We start from the raw sequence: 19,036 nt of genomic DNA on the forward strand, positions 1-19,036 counted from the left end.
ATGTGAAATTCAAAACACAAACAGATCAGCCATGATCTTATTGAATGGTGGAGCAGGTTTGAGGGACTGAATGACGACCTACTGCGCCTATTTTGTAAGTTGTGTATCCAAAACAGAGCACCTGATGGCGCCATTGAGTTTTTTCTCCCTGTAATTTTATGTAAATACAAAATTTGCCTGAACTGTGACCACCATTTCTGCTTCAATCACCAACTCTTGTTATTCCACAACTTAAATCTTATGACACTTTTTTTCCTGCTCTCATTATAAATCATTTACATTTAAACTTGCATCTTCACCTAGTCATTTTAAATGTGTCAGCAATTGTTAATAGCCTGCTTCTATCTACAAATAAAAACAGAAAATTCTGGGACTACCCAACAGGTCAGTCTGAACTCTTGGAGAGAACGATCCAAATGATGCTTCCGCTATTGATCCTTTTTCTTGATCATGTTTTATACTTTTGTCTATAAAGACACCTAAAATATAAGGAAATTCACAAAAGCCAAGTGATGTGTTTAATAATTTGCATTCACTACACGGGAGGAGAAAGTGTAGCCAATATTCTCTTTTAAGTTGTATGATCATGCAGCATGCCAAAGCTCTTGAGAAGGTTGCACATCTCGCCTCCAGTGCTCCATTTTACAGCCTCCCATTGGCATGTTTTAAGCTGGGGGCCTGGGAAAATGCAGCACGAGGCCTGCTCGCCATGTTCCCATTCACCCCATCTCCCAATTTACAGGGATAGGAGACAATAATGGCTATATAAGAGCCTCATCATGTCCCCACTACTCTTTTACCCATGGCAGGTAACCCAGTAGCTTTGACGAAGTAGACTGGTATCAGGCAAGGGGTGGAACCTCCTTTAGAGGTCCCCCTCATCATTGGAGGCACTCATTCCCCTAGGATATACTGACTCTTTAGCCCTCCTTTCTGGTCCCCTCATTGAAGCCTGCCAGTCAGGCCCTGCCAATACCCCAACTTACCTTCAGTCTGCCTCCATAACTTCCTCTTCTTCAGGGACTGGCCTTTTCAGTCCCAGTAATGGCCATCAATTGAACCTAGCATCTGCACTCTCTTGTAGTCATCCCGCAAAATGTGGATGGAATTTTTAAAAAATGTACGTAAATGATGTGGTTGGTGAATTACAAGATGCTACGTATGAAAGCTCTGAGGCTTTGAGCTGCAGAATTAGAATACCGAATTTTAATACTGTAAAATATTAAAGCACATTGTTCAAAGTCACATTGCTAAAAGAGCTCAAAGTCCTTAGTTATTCTTACATTTAAGATGCATATCCTTTCAGGTTTTAATTTCATTTGTACTGTTTTTGTTCTTTCATGGGATGTGAGCGTTGCTCGCAAGCTCAGTATTTATTGCCCTTGAAAAGGTGGTGGTGAGCCATCTCCAGGAACTGCTACAATCCATCTGGTTCAATTCCACAGTGCTGTTAGGGAGGGTGTTCCAGGAATTTGACTCCGCAACAGTGAAGGAATGGTGATATAGTTCCAAGTTAGGATGGTGAGTGATTTGGAGGGGAACTTCCAGCTGGCTGGGTCCCATTTATTTGCTGCCTGTGTTCTTCTAGGTGGTAGAGACTGATGGCTTGGAAGATGCTGTCAAAGGTTTGGCCAGTTCCTGCAGTGAATCTTGTATATGTTGCACACTGTAGACACTGTATGCTGGTGGTGTAGGGAGTGCATGTTTAAGTTAGCATATAGGTTGCCAATCAAGTGACCTGCTTTGTCTGGGATGGTGCCAAGCTTCTTGAGGGTTTTTTGGTGGATGAATGAAAACATGAAACTGACAACAAACACCGGCAGTTTTCAGAGTTAATACGACTATAATAAAACTGTTAACTTACTCCTTGATTATTTTTTTGTCACTTCTGGTAATGTCAATGTTAATTATAATTTTGTAAACATTATCAGTGGTTTCTCCATTTGATATACAAACTGAAGAGGTTTTTTGTTTTTTTTCTGTGTTGCTATTGCTTCTCTAAAATCTCGTGTAGTCCAGAATATCTTGGAGATGAAAAAATGACTACTGTAGGTTTTAATACAGATCTATCAAAAATAAAACATTACTAGCATAGCTGTAGGGTGGATTATAGTATATAACTGAAAAAAGTGTAGATTTTGTTCAAATTTGAGTTCGGACAGATTCATTACTATTTCCTAAATGATTATTCATATAAAGATAGCCTTAATATCACATCATTAACTCCTCATTCAACCTCTCAAAAGTATAAAACCAAATAAAATTACACTTCCACTAATGTCCTGGCAGAAGCCTGCACTGTGAAGGATGCAACAGCAATCTGCTTTTTTACTTCTTGCCAGGCTTTGCGCTCATCTGCAGCATTTGATATGTCAAACAAGGCATCATAGATTCCTGGAAAAGATTCCCCTGCATACTTGTTATGTGCGCTGGGAGCATAAATGATGTGCCTATGGGGGGAAAAAGGAAATCAGAAATGTCAATGCCACACTTTTAACAAACATTACTGATGACTGGCGTGTTTACCAAAATTAATTTGTCATGATAGACATTGATCTGGTAAGAGGGCTTAATAAATTAGGTCTTTTTAAAATAACGTAATTGCTGTAACACAGAGATGTGTTGTTGGTGCGGAAAGTTTCCAGGTTCGCTGGATTGATTTCTGGGTTTGGGAGGGATTATGTTATGAGGACAGCTCAAGTAGGTTGCGCCTGTACACTTTCATTTTGGAATCATAGCAAAAAATCAGATTAACAAAGAAATAATCTGACTGTATTCCTGTTTGAGATTCTGAAACCAAATGGTCTCCAGAGTGAAGGTTCAAGTGAAAGCCAACCAAATTTACCGAGCAACAAAGCAAAGCTAACAATGACCTGACTCTGGCATAGAACATAGAGCAGTAAAGCACAGGAACAGGCCCTTCAGCCCATGAGGTGCCGAACATGACGCCAAATTAAACTAATCCCACTAATCCCTCTGCCTGCCCTTGGTCCATATCCCTCTATTCCTTGCATGATGCGATGGTCATTTACTTCTGACCAGAAACCACTTTTCTAGTTTTAATCCTCCTCCCTCCATATCTCCTCGTTTCTGTACTTCATTGTCAGTTAGTTCCTCTTTCTTTCATGGCTGTATTCCTCTTCCTTCACTTCCAAATTTTTTTAATGTAGTTTTCAACTCTGCTGTGCTACCTGCCTTGCAACAGCTTTCATTCCTTATGCCTTTTTCTCTCTCCCAATTATTGCCATTTCCTTGTCACAGCTGTATTGTTTTAAGATGGTTCTCTGTCGTATTCGGATTCTTTCTTCCCTTCTTCTCCTGTGCTTTGAGTTAGGTAATGGGGGTTGTACCAGAGCATCAGGCTGACTTTTACATCATGGTATGCTTTATACTTGCAGTCCGACCCATCGTGTTGTGGTCAATTGAGGTTGAAGATGGGAATCTGGCCATGGTCACAGGCTGGTCTTTTCTTTGAGGAGGGGCTGCAGGGCGACATGGGCAGTGGCAGTGCATTGGGTCAGATGCAAAATAACTGAAGCCATGAAGGTGGTGTTGGAGAGCACAGTGCTACAGAGTCATCTATCCCAGGGACAGAAACAGAGATCTCTGAGCATGAAATGCAATCGCTCGGATTTTAGAGTACAAGGGTGCTTTATGAAGTACCATACTGATTAGGAATGGGCTGGGGAATACAAAAAACCTCATCTACCCACCACATTTCCACGATTGCGGCTTCAAAGTTGGCAGCTTTGGCACAACCCTGATGTCCCCTCTGCACAGTCCGGGCAAGTGGCAAGTAGCATAGGGTAGAGGGAAAATATACTAACAGCCTCTGCTATTAAGGTTCAGTCCCTATAAAAGGGAAATTGCAACAATACGTTGCAGGCTGCTGGATAATTGATGCTGCACGCTCCAAAAGAAAGCACAGGCTGAATTAAATGGTGGGTGTGAATCCAACCTGGATGTGTGTGGATCACTGATTCCCAACCCCAACTTTTGAAAGAATTTGAATATTACACATAACAGCTGATTACCAGCCGCCTGGGGGAAGCAGGTCAACCATGTGCATGAAGGGTAGTGTGCTGAATCAATGATCAGGGCACAGGACATGTGGGAACTGGGGGCTCTGTGCCATTGGGAGGCTTGGTATCCTGGTCAAAAATGTGCCCTTTTATCCTAGTCTTCCCTCTTTTGGATATTTCTGAGCAACATATTGCAATGTCAGCAGCTGCAGTCCGGAAGGAACTGACGGAGAGGATGGATTGAGTGCTGATGATCTTTAATGACACAGAGTCCTCACGCTAGTTTCAGGCTCCAGTTATTCTTGAAGATGCTGACACAACTCTGCCACCTCCTTTGTTTAAAGACACCTCCTAAGGCACTGTTCTTAGTTCATTCTGGATAGGCTTAGTGCTTCTGGCAGACACTCCGGGTTGAACCTTCCCTTCCCCTTCACAGAGGTCCTTCTCTCTGTCTCCTCTTCTGCATATCCTACTTATTTTACAGAACAAATGACACCACAACCACTACCCCTATACTTATCAAAGGCTCTGTTATTCTCTCAGCCTGTGGTCAGTAGAAACCTTCACATTCCTAGAGTGCTTGTACCAACCTGGCCTGAGCAAAGTAACTCAAAAGGATCCAAATTGTTAAGTGGCCCTTTAAATAGCCCAGAGCAGGACATTGACTTCCTAACACTTGATATTTCAGGAGTGAATATGGAAGGCATTCTCTGAACATTTGTTGGCCAGTTTTATTAATTCCTGCATTGTATCAGCTCGTATCATATTCTCACGCTTTCAAACTCTTTGGGCACACAAGTGGGAATGATCCGTGTGTACCGCTGTAGTCCCTTAATGCAGCAGGGCCTGCATAGCAAGTGGCCAGATGTACCTCCTATACCACTAATGAAGGCTCGTGGTACAGTTGCACCCTCTGTTTCTCATCTTGGGTGGTATAAAGTTTACAATTCATAAATATACACAATGTAATGGTAGGAGGATTTCAAATTAGTTATATAAAACCATATCGCTGCAATTGTGCTCAAGACTAAGTGGCTATTGTACATTCCTTTGCCTTTGTTTTACACATTTCAGTAATTCTCCCATCAACACTGTAAAACTGATTATGGGAAAAATTTCCACTCCAGTGAAAATGAAACAGAATCAAACAGTACACTGAAATTTTGCTGCAAACCGTTGAGTTATTTAACTACCTATCTGAATGATTAGCGCATTGCTCATCTGTGACATTCTATTAAGCCCATTAACAACAGCTTGTAATTTTATTTTAAAGATCCCTGAGCTGCATCAATAATAGTTAAAATAACAAAGTAATGCAATCGTAAAGCCAATTTAAAAAGAGACACGGAACATCTAGACAAAATAAGTTAAATGCAGTCAACAAGTAAATGCATTTAGGAGCTAATTTATGGATCAGAATGTCATCTGATAAATGGAACACCGGCAACGGTGAGTATTATTACTCAATTCTGACCGCATCAACTCTTACCTATAGAAGGGTCTTCCAGGTAATCCCATAGGATGAATGAAGGATCTTTCCAGAAACATCAGTTGGTCATTTACTATTCGGACAGCGAGAGCACTATAAAATACATTTACAAAATGAGGGAAATTACAGATTTAGACGTTTCTAGATAGAAGCTCATTTCATTTGTCTCAGCACCTAAATTACCAAAAAATTGCATGAAGAGATGATTCCTTTGAGCAAACTGAAAGTGTTTTATTTAACTGACCAGCTGGTGGCAATGGTAATCACTGGACTAACAATCGGGAGACCCAGGCTGATGCTCTGGGGACAGGCACTCAAATCCCAGCATGGCAGCTGGTGGAATTCAAATTCAATTAATCAATCTAGGACTGAAAGCTTGTCTCAGTAAAAATCCATCTGCTTCACGAATGCCCTTCAGGGATGGAAATTGGTCTGACCTACATGTGACTCCAGACTTCCAATTGCCTTTCGAAATGGCCTAGTGAGTGACTCAGTTCAAGAGCAATTAGGGATGGGGAGCAGGGACTTGTCAGCAATGTGCACATCCCATGAAAGAATGACAATCACTTATAAACTTCTTATTTTGGATATTTGCAAGAGGATACCTGAAACCCAGGCATTAAGATGCATGAATTGAGATACATGGGTTCCTGTTAAAACATCTCTTTTCTGGCTGGAGAGGCTACTCCATGTTGCATGCAATATCTTTTCATTCTAAAGGAATGGCTCAGCGTCAATAGAGATTAGGAGCTCAAAGGACACGTGCATTGGTGAATGAATGACTCTGCCTGGTGAATGGTCTATTGAGGTGGTCACTTGGAACAGATAATGTGCCCAGCATAAATGCTGATTATAAAGAACAGACTCATTTTTAATGTCATTAAAAAATACAAACACTGGCCATAACAGACACAAAAACAGAAGATGCTGGAAAATCTCAGCAGGTCTGACAACATCTGTGGGGAGAGAAAAGAGCTGATGTTTTGAGTCTAGATGGCCCTTTGTCAGAGCTAAGAGAAAAGAGAATCAGCAGAGATTTATACTATTGGGGTGGGGAGGGGGTGTGGAATTGGACAAAAGGAATGTAAATGAGGAAACAGAAAGCTGAGCAGGTGCTAAGAGTGTCAATCAAGAGTGTCCCCACCGCAATAGTATAAATCTCTGCTGATTCTCTTTGCTCGAAACGTTGGCTCTTTTCTCCCCACAGATGTGATCAGATCTGCTGAGATTTTCCAGCATTTTCTGTTTTTGTTTCAGATTCCAGTATCTGCAGTAATTTGCTTTTATCTGTGTGGTAAACCACTGTTACCTGTTATCTGTGGTGGTTAACCACTGTTAGTATTTATTATTACCTGTACTACCTGTATATGTGGCACATCCCTGTCGGTTCCGCCCAAGACTCCTCCCCCTGGTCCGGGTATAAAGGTGGTGGCTCCTCCCCCTTGCCTTCAGTTCAGACCAGATCTCCGACAGGGATGGCTCCAAGTTCTTGTTAATAAAAGCCTATCTGTCTTGCTCACAACTAGTCTTGACTCAATTGATAGTGCATCTATTTTATTAGCAAGTTTTTAAAAAATGGAGCAGTTGCTAAAACCAGAAAGGCTGAATCTGGACCTGCCCACTGCTGGAGCGTCAAACACGTTTGATCACTGGCTGCAATGCTTCGAGGATTACATCGAAGCCTCCACTGCCATCAGTACAGATGCTGACAAACTACGGGTGCTCCACGGCCGGGTAAGCGACATAGTATATGCTACGATCCGAGACGCGGAAAATTACACGGCCGCTATTGAACTTTTAAAGGGCCAGTATAATAAATGGCCTAATGAAGTCTACGCGAGACACCTCCTCGCTACGCGCAGACGGCAGCCAGGTGAACCAGTTGACCAGTTCCTGCGCGCATTGCGACTGCTTGCCCGGAACTGCAACTGTAGGTCTGTGACTGCCACCCAATATACAGACGACTTAATCAGGGATGCCTTTGTCACGGGCATCGGAACTACCTATATCCGGCAACGGCTGCTGGAACAGGGTGCGCTGGACTTAAAGAAAACGGTGCAACTGGCTGAATCCTTAGAGGTGACCTCGCAATACCTCGAAGCCTACTCACCTGACCACGTGGGCGCATCGTGGACACCGCGGCCGTCGCTACCGGGAGGACCACAGACCTACGCCGCCCGTCGCCTCACCGGTGACCTGACCACTGCAGCAACCTCTGGAGGCCCGAAATGCTACTTCTGCGGCCTGGGTAAGCACCCCCGACAACGCTGCCCGGCGAGGGAGTCGTTCTGCTCCGCGTATGGGAAGAAGGGGCACTACGCCAAAGTCTGCCATAAGTCTACCTCCAAATCCACGAGCGCTGCGTGTGACCCGCGGGGGCCGCCATCTTGGACGACCCCGGCTGCATGCGATCCACGGGGGCCGCCATCTTGGACGACCCCGGCCGCGTGCGACCCATGGGGGCTGCCATCTTGGATGACTCCGGCCGCGTGCAACCCGCGGGGGCCGCCATCTTGGATGACAGCAACGTTCCGGCGCTTGAAACGACACCGCGACCTGAAACTACATCGGAACCGGCACTACGGCGATCGCAGCGGCAGAGCAAGCCCCCGGATAGACTAAATCTGTAAATATTGTTCACTCTGCCTCACCCCCGACGGACTCTTTTTTTTAAACAGGGGGTGAATGTGGTAAACCACTGTTACCTGTTATCTGTGGTGGTTAACCACTATTAGTTAGTATTTATTATTACCTGTACTACCTGTATATGTGGCACATCCCTGTCGGTTCCGCCCAAGACTCCTCATCCTGGTCCGGGTATAAAGGTGGTGGTTCCTCCCCCTAGCCTTCAGTTCAGACCAGATCTCCGACAGGGATGGCTCCAAGTTCTTGCTAATAAAAGCCTATTTATCTTGCTCCGTGAGATCTTGTGTAGTGATAGTGTCCGTGAGCTCTCGTTGTGTAGTGATAGTGTCCGTGAGCTCTCGTTGTGTAGTGATAGTGTCCCTGAGATCTCGTCGTGTAGTGATAGTGTCCCTGAGATCTTGTGTAGTGATAGTGTCCCTGAGATCTTGTTGTGTAGTGATAGTGTCCGTGAGACCTTGCGTAGTGAGAGTGTCCCTGAGATCTTGTTGCGTAGAGATAGTGTCCGTGAGATCTTGTTGTGTCGTGATAGTGTCCGTGAGATCTTGTTGTGTCGTGATAGTGTCCGTGAGATCTTGTTGCGTAGTGGTAGTGTCCGTGAGATCTTGTTGCGTAGTGATAGTGTCCGTGAGATCTTGTTGCGTAGTGATAGTGTCCGTGAGATCTTGTTGTGTAGTGATAGTGTCCCTGAGATCTTGTTGTGTAGTGATAGTGTCCGTGAGATCTTGTTGTGTAGTGATAGTGTCCCTGAGATCTTGTTGTGTAGTGATAGTGTCCCTGAGATCTTGTTGTGTAGTGATAGTGTCCATGAGATCTTGTTGTGTAGTGATAGTGTCCGTAAGATCTTGTTGTGTAGTGATAGTGTCCGTGAGATCTTGTTGCGTAGTGATAGTGTCCGTGAGATCTTGTTGCGTAGTGATAGTGTCCCTGAGATCTTGTTGCGTAGTGATAGTGTCCGTGAGATCTTGTTGCGTAGTGATAGTGTCCGTGAGATCTTGTTGTGTAGTGATAGTGTCCGTGAGATCTCGTTGTGTAGTGGTAGTGTCCGTGAGATCTCGTTGTGTAGTGATAGTGTCCGTGAGATCTTGTTGTGTAGTGATAGTGTCCGTGAGATCTTGTTGCGTAGTGATAGTGTCCGTGAGATCTTGTTGTGTAGTGATAGTGTCCGTGAGATCTTGTTGCGTAGTGATAGTGTCCGTGAGATCTTGTTGCGTAGTGATAGTGTCCCTGAGATCTTGTTGCGTAGTGATAGTGTCCGTGAGATCTTGTTGCGTAGTGATAGTGTCCGTGAGATCTTGTTGTGTAGTGATAGTGTCCGTGAGATCTTGTTGCGTAGTGATAGTGTCCGTGAGATCTTGTTGCGTAGTGATAGTGTCCGTAAGATCTTGTTGTGTAGTGATAGTGTCCGTGAGATCTTGTTGTGTAGTGATACTGTCCGTGAGATCTTGTTGTGTAGTGATAGTGTCCGTGAGATCTTGTTGCGTAGTGATAGTGTCCCTGAGATCTCGTTGTGTAGTGATAGTGTCCGTGAGATCTTGTTGCGTAGTGATAGTGTCCGTGAGATCTTGTTGTGTAGTGATAGTGTCCCTGAGATCTTGGTGTGTAGTGATAGTGTCCGTGAGATCTTGTTGTGTAGTGATAGTGTCCGTGAGATCTTGTTGTGTAGTGATAGTGTCCGTGAGATCTTGTTGCGTAGTGATAGTGTCCGTGAGATCTTGTTGCGTAGTGATAGTGTCCCTGAGATCTTGTTGCGTAGTGATAGTGTCCGTGAGATCTTGTTGCGTAGTGATAGTGTCCGTGAGATCTTGTTGTGTAGTGATAGTGTCCGTGAGATCTTGTTGCGTAGTGATAGTGTCCGTGAGATCTTGTTGCGTAGTGATAGTGTCCGTAAGATCTTGTTGTGTAGTGATAGTGTCCGTGAGATCTTGTTGTGTAGTGATAGTGTCCGTGAGATCTTGTTGTGTAGTGATAGTGTCCGTGAGATCTTGTTGCGTAGTGATAGTGTCCCTGAGATCTCGTTGTGTAGTGATAGTGTCCGTGAGATCTTGTTGCGTAGTGATAGTGTCCGTGAGATCTTGTTGTGTAGTGATAGTGTCCCTGAGATCTTGGTGTGTAGTGATTGTGTCCGTGAGATCTTGTTGTGTAGTGATAGTGTCCGTGAGATCTTGTTGCGTAGTGATAGTGTCCGTGAGATCTTGTTGCGTAGTGATAGTGTCCCTGAGATCTTGTTGTGTAGTGATAGTGTCCGTGAGATCTTGTTGTGTAGTGATAGTGTCCGTGAGATCTTGTTGTGTAGTGATAGTGTCCGTGAGATCTTGTTGCGTAGTGATAGTGTCCGTGAGATCTTGTTGTGTAGTGATAGTGTCCGTGAGATCTTGTTGTGTAGTGATAGTGTCCGTGAGATCTTGTTGCGTAGTGATAGTGTCCGTGAGATCTTGTTGTGTAGTGATAGTGTCCCTGAGATCTTGTTGCGTAGTGACGGTGTCCGTGAGAATTTGTTGTGTAGTGATAGTGTCCGTGAGATCTTGTTGTGTAGTGATAGTGTCCGTGAGATCTTGTTGCGTAGTGATAGTGTCCGTGAGATCTTGTTGTGTAGTGATAGTGTCCGTGAGATCTTGTTGTGTAGTGATAGTGTCCGTGAGATCTTGTTGCGTAGTGATAGTGTCCGTGAGATCTTGTTGTGTAGTGATAGTGTCCGTGAGATCTTGTTGTGTAGTGATAGTGTCCGTGAGATCTTGTTGTGTAGTGATAGTGTCCGTGAGATCTTGTTGCGTAGTGATAGTGTCCCTGAGATCTCGTTGTGTAGTGATAGTGTCCGTGAGATCTTGTTGCGTAGTGATAGTGTCCGTGAGATCTTGTTGTGTAGTGATAGTGTCCCTGAGATTTTGGTGTGTAGTGATAGTGTCCGTGAGATCTTGTTGTGTAGTGATAGTGTCCGTGAGATCTTGTTGCGTAGTGATAGTGTCCGTGAGATCTTGTTGCGTAGTGATAGTGTCCCTGAGATCTTGTTGTGTAGTGATAGTGTCCGTGAGATCTTGTTGCGTAGTGATAGTGTCCGTGAGATCTTGTTGTGTAGTGATAGTGTCCCTGAGATCTTGGTGTGTAGTGATAGTGTCCCTGAGATCTTGTTGTGTAGTGATAGTGTCCGTGAGATCTTATTGTGTAGTGATAGTGTCCGTGAGATCTTGTTGCGTAGTGATAGTGTCCGTGAGATCTTGTTGTGTAGTGATAGTGTCCGTGAGATCTTGTTGTGTAGTGATAGTGTCCGTGAGATCTTGTTGCGTAGTGATAGTGTCCGTGAGATCTTGTTGTGTAGTGATAGTGTCCGTGAGATCTTGTTGCGTAGTGATAGTGTCCCTGAGATCTTGTTGCGTAGTGACGGTGTCCGTGAGAATTTGTTGTATAGTGATAGTGTCCGTGAGATCTTGTTGTGTAGTGATAGTGTCCGTGAGATCTTGTTGCGTAGTGATAGTGTCCGTGAGATCTTGTTGTGTAGTGATAGTGTCCGTGAGATCTTGTTGTGTAGTGATAGTGTCCGTGAGATCTTGTTGCGTAGTGATAGTGTCCGTGAGATCTTGTTGTGTAGTGATAGTGTCCCTGAGATCTTGTTGCGTAGTGATAGTGTCCCTGAGATCTTGTTGCGTAGTGACAGTGTCCGTGAGAATTTGTTGTGTAGTGATAGTGTCCGTGAGATTTTGTTGTGTAGTGGTATTGTCCCTACCTTTGGTTCAGAGACTCTGGGTTCAAATCCCTCATCAGAACTTTCTGACCATGGAAGGAGCATTGATGACCTAGTTCAGCCAGGAATGCTCCCACCACCTCCCTGCTATTCCTCAAAGGGAAAAAAAGTATGCATGAAGATATGCAAAACAAAAAACTCAGTTGGCTATCAGTGATTTGTGGACATTCCAGCTGTTGTCCAGGTTACCACTTAAGGAAGCAAAGTGCATGTGTGAATGCAAGGGATAGGTGTTAAATCTCTAATCCAATTAGTCTTAGAAATCATGTTGATTCATTTACAATACGGGACGAAGCTTTATTGGAGAATGAAGGGATAAAGGAGTGGGGGAGGAAGATACAACAGCAGGAAACAGAGTGATGCGTGGAGTTCAGCTTTACTCCATTCTGTTGGTTTTAATACTCACTCTGTGATGTCAATCTTTTCCAGTCGTTTATGAAAATCAATGGCAATGTGTGTACAGTTTTGTACAGCTGAAAACAAAGAGTCTGAAACACAAAAGCAGATTTTAGGAAACCTTAGATTTTTTAATGAAAGCATTTTGTTACTTTCTCAGTATGGTTAATGGGAGCTTACGTAAATATTTTCCCAGCATTCAGTACTGTTCAAGCTTACAGTCTCTACGTAACATACCAAGTCCTGTGTTTCACTCCAACATAAGCACCACAGAAGCCTCAACTATGATGGTTGAACTACATTGACACCCCTCAAGAGCAGTTATACATCTCTGGTCCTCTCCCATACTGAATGATACCACATGGACTATAATGGCATGGCCCCTTTAAGAGGCACTTGTTCATGAGTCACATGGCCCTCCCAGTGTCTATTGGATCAGAGCGTGTGGAGCTCAGCCTTTTGGGCGTTAGGGTCTAGGTCCTGATAGTTGGAACCTGCAGTGTGAACCAGGGAAGCGGTGGGACTAGGCCTGTATCTGTACTGAGCTTCTTTGTAGGTAGTTTGAACTATTGTTGAATAAATCACCATTGTGATTTAAGGCTTGCACCGTAATATGGACATTGTGAAATTACGATGCTCCATTTAGCATGAGTTAGACTTCAGACTGGAAGCCAAGATGGAGAGCGAGATTTCAGAGGTGGAAAAATAAAGAAAGAATGTGAAGTAATAAAAATGGAAGAATGAGATGAAAAGAAGTGAAATAAAATAAATGGAAATGGGGGTGAAGGTGGAGGAGAGTTCATGCTCTGAAGTTGTTGAACTCATTGTTCAGTCCAGAAGGCTGTAAAGTGCCTAATCGGAAGATGAGGTGCTGTTCCTCCAGTTTGCGTTGGGTTTCACAGAACATCGCAGAAGACCAAGGACGGGCATGTGGACAGGAGAGCAAGGACGTGTATTGAAATGGCAAACAACAGGAAGGTCTGGATCCTGCTTGAGGACTCACCGATGGTGTTCTGCAAAGTGGTCACCCAGTCTGTGTTTAATCTCTTTGATGTAGAGTAGACCGCATTGGGAGCAGCGAATGCAATAGACCAGATTGAAGGAGGTGCATGTGAAGCACTGCTTCACCTGAAAGGGGTTTTTGGGACCTGAGATGGTGAGCAGGGAGGAGGTGAAGGGGCAGGTGTTGCACCTTCTACAATTGAATGGGAAGGTGCCGTGGGCATGTATCTGTTCTTAAATTTATCTAGCTTAAATCCATTTGTCTTTTTGTAATCCATCTGTTTAGGTGAATCAAATATCAATTATTTGCAAATGAATAATACAGTAAATTATTACACTTTTTCCCCCAGAACCTGAGTTATAATTGCTTCCATATCACTGGGATGAAGATCTCTCCTTCAAGCTGGTAGATTCTCAAAGAGACGGACCAGCCTACGAGTTCACACAACTCCCAGATTTGATCAATTATTAGTGTCAAATCTCATGCTGTTTTGATGGAGGGGTTCTGCTGCAGTTACCTTTCAGACACATCTCACACAACATTCAATGTATTCTATATTAATATTCAAAATACTCGAGGCAGGAAAGATAAGAGAAATATGCACATATGTAGGACAGGAAATTGTCCAATCATACGCATGAGAATTCCTCAAGCAAAGTTATTAATCCAATCACAGCTGAAACACTTACTCACCAAATGAAACCTGGTATTTGTTAAGCTGAAGTTGATGCTGTTTGGCCAGCTCGTAAATGACATTGGCATAGTTGGTCAAAGCTTCGGCGTAATCTCTGCAGTCAAAAGGTATGATGATGGAATCAGCTATCTCATAAACCAATCCTCCTCGTACCTTAGCCACCGCCAGCAGCTTCTCAAAGGATGGGTCATAAAACCATTCCACCAGCTCAAATGTTTCGTAAGCACTGTGATACACTGGGTAATTGCTGAATTTGGCAGTATTCTGGAACACAAGGAGTGCCTGAGATGGTTAACGTGATCCACTGACTGCAGCGAGAATCGGCGACAGGTTAGAAGGAAATGTCTTCCTTTCAATTGATTTCCCCATTGTCAATTCACACTGTAAGATCCAAGTGACAAAAGGAGCACCTGAACTTTTCAAATAGATACAGAAAATGCTGAAAACGATCAGCACGTCAGGCAGCATCTGTGGGACGTGGGTGGGATTGTGGTTGGTGCCGACTCAATGGGCCGAATGGCCTCCTTCTGCACTGTAGGATTCTATAAGGTGAACATTTCAGGTCAAAGGCCATTTGTCAGAACTGAGACATTATAAGCAGTAACAGAGCCAGGGGAAAAGTGACGAAAAGAAATTATTTGCCTGTGAATAGGTAAAAGAGCATTTTAGATTAAATGATGGAAATGAGAAGGGTGAGAGACAATGGAGGTAATAATTACAGCAATAAAACATGCATACAAGACCCTGATGATGCGTAAATGGCCACTCAAGAAGAGCAAAGAGAAAAGGAAAATTAAAATTTGAAGAAAGCGAGACAATCTCCAGTGGACAGGAATCTATAGGAAGAAAATGACAGGTGAAACCAGGGGTAGAGACTACGCTGTGTCTCAACAGAGAACCGCGTTCCAAGCCTCATTTATCTCAGCCAATACTCCCAGTAGCTACTGGTTAACAGAAATGACTCTTTCACCATGGCTGCTCCTTTTGGCATTGCCCACACTTCTTCAAGGGTGGATGACTGGTGCAGGCCGGGCTGGATCATAATGAACAACTGGGGTCTGCTCCCATCTGCCAAACCTTTCACTATTCCACAGTCATCCTGGAATACAAAGGTGACCCCCATTATCTCTTCTCTGCTGTGACCCATCTTCTCAAACTCCTCCCCGTCTCCTCCACACTTGCCTCCAACAATAAGCACAAGGAGCTCAAAGATTTCTTTGCCACTAAGATTAAGACCGACTGAGCAGCTGCTAAACTTCCTCAAATGCCACTCCTTCTACGCCACCCAAACCCCAGGCTAACCCTAAACACATCTTTCTCTAGTTTCTTTCCCTTCTTCCTCTCCCTCAAGCCTTCTCCAAGCTCATCTTGTCCATGAGGCCAAACTCCGGCTCCCTATATCTCATTCCCAGCAACTAATGACCATTCATGTCCCTTCTTAACTCATGTTGTCTGACACTGTTAATGGCTCTCCTCGCACCTGAGGGTCTGAGGACACAGCGCGAGGACAGCAGAGGGTCTTGAGGACACAGAGAGAGGACAGCAGAGGGTCTGAGGATACAGTGAGGACAGCAGAGGGTCTGAGGACACAGTGACGCAGCAGAGGGTCTGAGGACAAAGAGTGTGGACAGCCGAGGGTCTGAGGACACAGTGAGGAGACCAGAGGTTGAGGACACAATGAGGACAACAGAGGATCTGAGGACACAGCAAGGACAGTAGAGGATCTGAGGACAAAGAGTGTGGACAGCAGAGAGTCTGAGGACACATTGAGGAGACCAGAGGCTGGGGACACAATGAGGACAGCAGAGGGTCTGAGGACAGCAGAGAATCGGAGGACAGGTGAGGACAGCAGAGGATTTGAGGATACAGTGAGGACAGCTCCAATTCTCTTCACTGCTTTCTGTGAGGATTTCTATGCTGAGGGAATTCTTTTGCATTGTGGATTTGAATTCAATCTTTTCAATGCATGCAGGTGTAAGTGGGCAGTTTTCTGTATGATCCGCATCAGGCATAAGCGTTCCAATTCTGATCGCATGTTTTGGGCCACTATTTTTATTACATAATTTTTCTAACTGTGTTAGCAGAATATTAACTCCAAGCAGCATTTGAAATATAGTAAAGACATTATGAAATAAGTATATAGATCAGTGAACATGGACCAAAATTCCAACAATCTACTTTGTGCACTTGTTGAATGTACTCACCCTGTTTTTTGTGTATCGTGCACGGCCAGATGTAATACCAAGTCGCTGAAAATATGCTTCAAAATCACTGCCAGATCCCAGTTTTCTTATCCTAAATATATTAACAGACCAGAATAACTAACTCTGTAATTAAAAATAAACTTAAAAGAATACTGTAAAGAAGCTGCTTCTTAATTGGCAATAGATATAATGTAGAAAACATGCTAGATTTTACACCTGCCCTGTAGAAGGAATTATGGTGAATCTAAAAAAGAATTAAATTAATTTCAACATGTTACACCCTATCACACTGTTGGTTCTAAAACTGTCAGCAAAATATTTGAAAGAGAGAAGAACTTTGTTTATGTTTAAGATCAACACAACATATGCGAAAACATCTTGTTGGTTAGGCTCATATTAACTTCTGAATAAGAGCCCTTCTTAACTTAACAGCAAACGTTACGAAGGTGAAAAGGTGTTGCTAAAAGCAGATGTTAACTATCAAGTTCAAGGCACCCTCTTCCTTATTTGGAAACAATAAACCAAAATTATCCGACCAGACAGTTATTTAATGGTGTCTTGGGATCTGAATAACTGAACAGCATTGCGGAGATAAAACTGTCATATAACTAGTAGCAAACTCAGTAATGCAAATTCTTTAGGGCATCAGAAATGTAGGGATAAATTTTCTCCATGGGAGTCACTGCAAGTGCAATGGACAATTTGACAGACCATTTAACAGTCCATTGACTTCAGGCGGGAATTTCCAGGGCGGGTGCAACCGGAAAATCTAACCTCTAATTTGATATTAGAATATAATATTATATAAAGTATACACAAGATGTTAACTGAAAGATCTCAAAATGCAGTCGGCTGAGAAAAAACAAACAAGTAAAATTACTTGAAGATGGAATCAACACATCATACTGGAAGACTGAACTATTTTGACAAAACAGTGAAAAACATACTATAACAAAAAGGTTGTATATATTCATTGTAAAAACATTCAAATCACAGATTTTAAGATGGAAATTATCACTCTGTTACATTTCTATAAGAAGTGGAAAAAGCTAAGTTTTTAAAATAATATCCATAGCCAAGGTTGTAATTTTGGATGGATTGACGTGTTAATTGGAATGTCGGCAATGTAGTGCTATAATTCTGCAGAGTTACTAGATTGACAATTGTAATTGTCTTTGCTAGATAGAAGTGGTGAAATAAAGTAGCTGCACAAAGTAGAATGGAATATTTTGCTGCTTAGTCCTCGGCATTATTGAATCAAATAAGAGTTAAATGGCACTTCAATATTATAATGCTTTGCTGCTACTGAACATACTGTGGTGGAGCAATTTTAATTTAAGCTGGTTTAGCTCGGATAATTTTAGAGACATTGGGAATTATGATAAATCCTAGATATAAATTAAATCTCAAACTTTTCCAGATTAACCTGAATTTTAAAACCAATTTGACGTAATGATGTTTATTTCAGACAGTAATAATCTGTGATATTCACCTCTATTAGGCTGATGTACATTAGAGACATAAAACCTAAAACGTTGTTTAAGACAAATGTATTCTTCCACGTTCATCAACACACAATGCAATTTTTGATATGTTTTATATGTGTATAACATCAGCTATTTTCACTGTTATTTTCTGAAACAGTGATGATTCCCTTCTACATGAAAACGTTATGATGCCATACTTTGCTACGTGCTACAAAGGTAATGGGTGGCACAGTGGTTAGCACTGCTGTCTCACAGCGCCAGGGACCCAGGTTCGATTCCAGCCTTGGGTGACTGTATGTGTGGAATTTGCACGCTCACACTGCGTCTGTGTGGGTTTCCTCCGGGTGCTCTGGTTTCCTCTCACAGTCCAAAAATGTGCAGGTTAGGTGGATTGGCCATGGTAAATTGCCCCTCAGTGTCCCAAGATGTGTAGGTTAGGGGGATTAAGCCTTTGGGGTTATGGGGGTAGGGTGGGGGTGGGCCTGGGTAAGATGCTCTGTCAGAGAGTCAGTGAAGATTCAATGGGCTGAATGGCCTCCTTCTGCACTGGAGGGATTCTATGTAATGTAAGTCACAGACTCAACCCAAGCCACTAAGGAAAAGAGTGAAGCAGAAGCTCGGCTCATTCCATGGGGAGGGAGAAACATGAAACAGTTGAAAGGAAAACCACAATCAGTCAGAAAGTTTAAATGAACTGCAGCACTCTTAAAGTTTTATCCCATAAAGGAATTATACAGTTTAACTTTGATTTGTTGTGGTTTTTAGAAACCAACAGTGGAAGAGTTGTTTCTGACCTGTCTAGTGCCATTGTAATACTTTGAGATTTAGAATAGAAAGGAGTTTTGGTTTAATTTGTTCCAGCTTTCTGAAATAAAGTTAGGATACAAAAGGTTAATTCCCGGATAACAAAATAAAGCCTGCAAACACAAAGCAACGAGCGGTTAGGAATTTTGATGCATTGTCCTGGGGAGAAAGCCCATTAAATCTATGCAGTTTCAGATCTGTTTGAGATAGTAAGGAAGCAGATCTATTACACATTCCAGAAATTATCATTCCTGTAATGAAATCACGGTTTCCATTCATGAGATCCAGACAGGGTTATTGCTAAACAGACAATGTAGCTCCCAAAAACTCCCACAACAAAAAGGGATTGTAGAGTTTGTATTTCATCCATTGTAGTAATTTTAGCAGCTAAGTCAACCATTTCTTGACAGAGTTGAAAGAGGGGTTAAAGGTCAAACAATTTATCTTCCTCACTTTAGGGGAGATGGTGGCATAGTGGTATTGTCACTGCACTAGTACGTAAAGCCCCAGGGTAATGCTCTGGGGACCGGGTTCAAATCCCGCTATGACAGATGG

At 43.1% G+C, this 19,036-nt stretch overlaps 1 protein-coding gene across 1 annotated transcript in view; it reads right to left on the reverse strand.

Annotated features, from left to right (window-relative positions):
• Nucleotides 1–1,185: 1,185 nt before the first annotated feature.
• Nucleotides 1,186–19,036, reverse strand: part of naalad2 (N-acetylated alpha-linked acidic dipeptidase 2) — an 88,226-nt gene continuing 70,375 nt past the window's right edge. The window contains exons 15-19 of the mRNA XM_078222793.1: nt 16,191–16,281; nt 13,986–14,250; nt 12,300–12,381; nt 5,512–5,604; nt 1,186–2,450 (exon numbers count right to left, since the gene is read on the reverse strand). Of these exons, the coding sequence (XP_078078919.1) occupies nt 2,264–2,450; nt 5,512–5,604; nt 12,300–12,381; nt 13,986–14,250; nt 16,191–16,281 (718 nt within the window). The 3' untranslated portion in view covers nt 1,186–2,263. The remainder of the gene's footprint in view (nt 2,451–5,511; nt 5,605–12,299; nt 12,382–13,985; nt 14,251–16,190; nt 16,282–19,036) is intronic.

Source organism: Mustelus asterias, chromosome 10, assembly GCF_964213995.1.
Source record: "Mustelus asterias chromosome 10, sMusAst1.hap1.1, whole genome shotgun sequence".
Taxonomy (NCBI): Eukaryota; Metazoa; Chordata; class Chondrichthyes; order Carcharhiniformes; family Triakidae; genus Mustelus; species Mustelus asterias.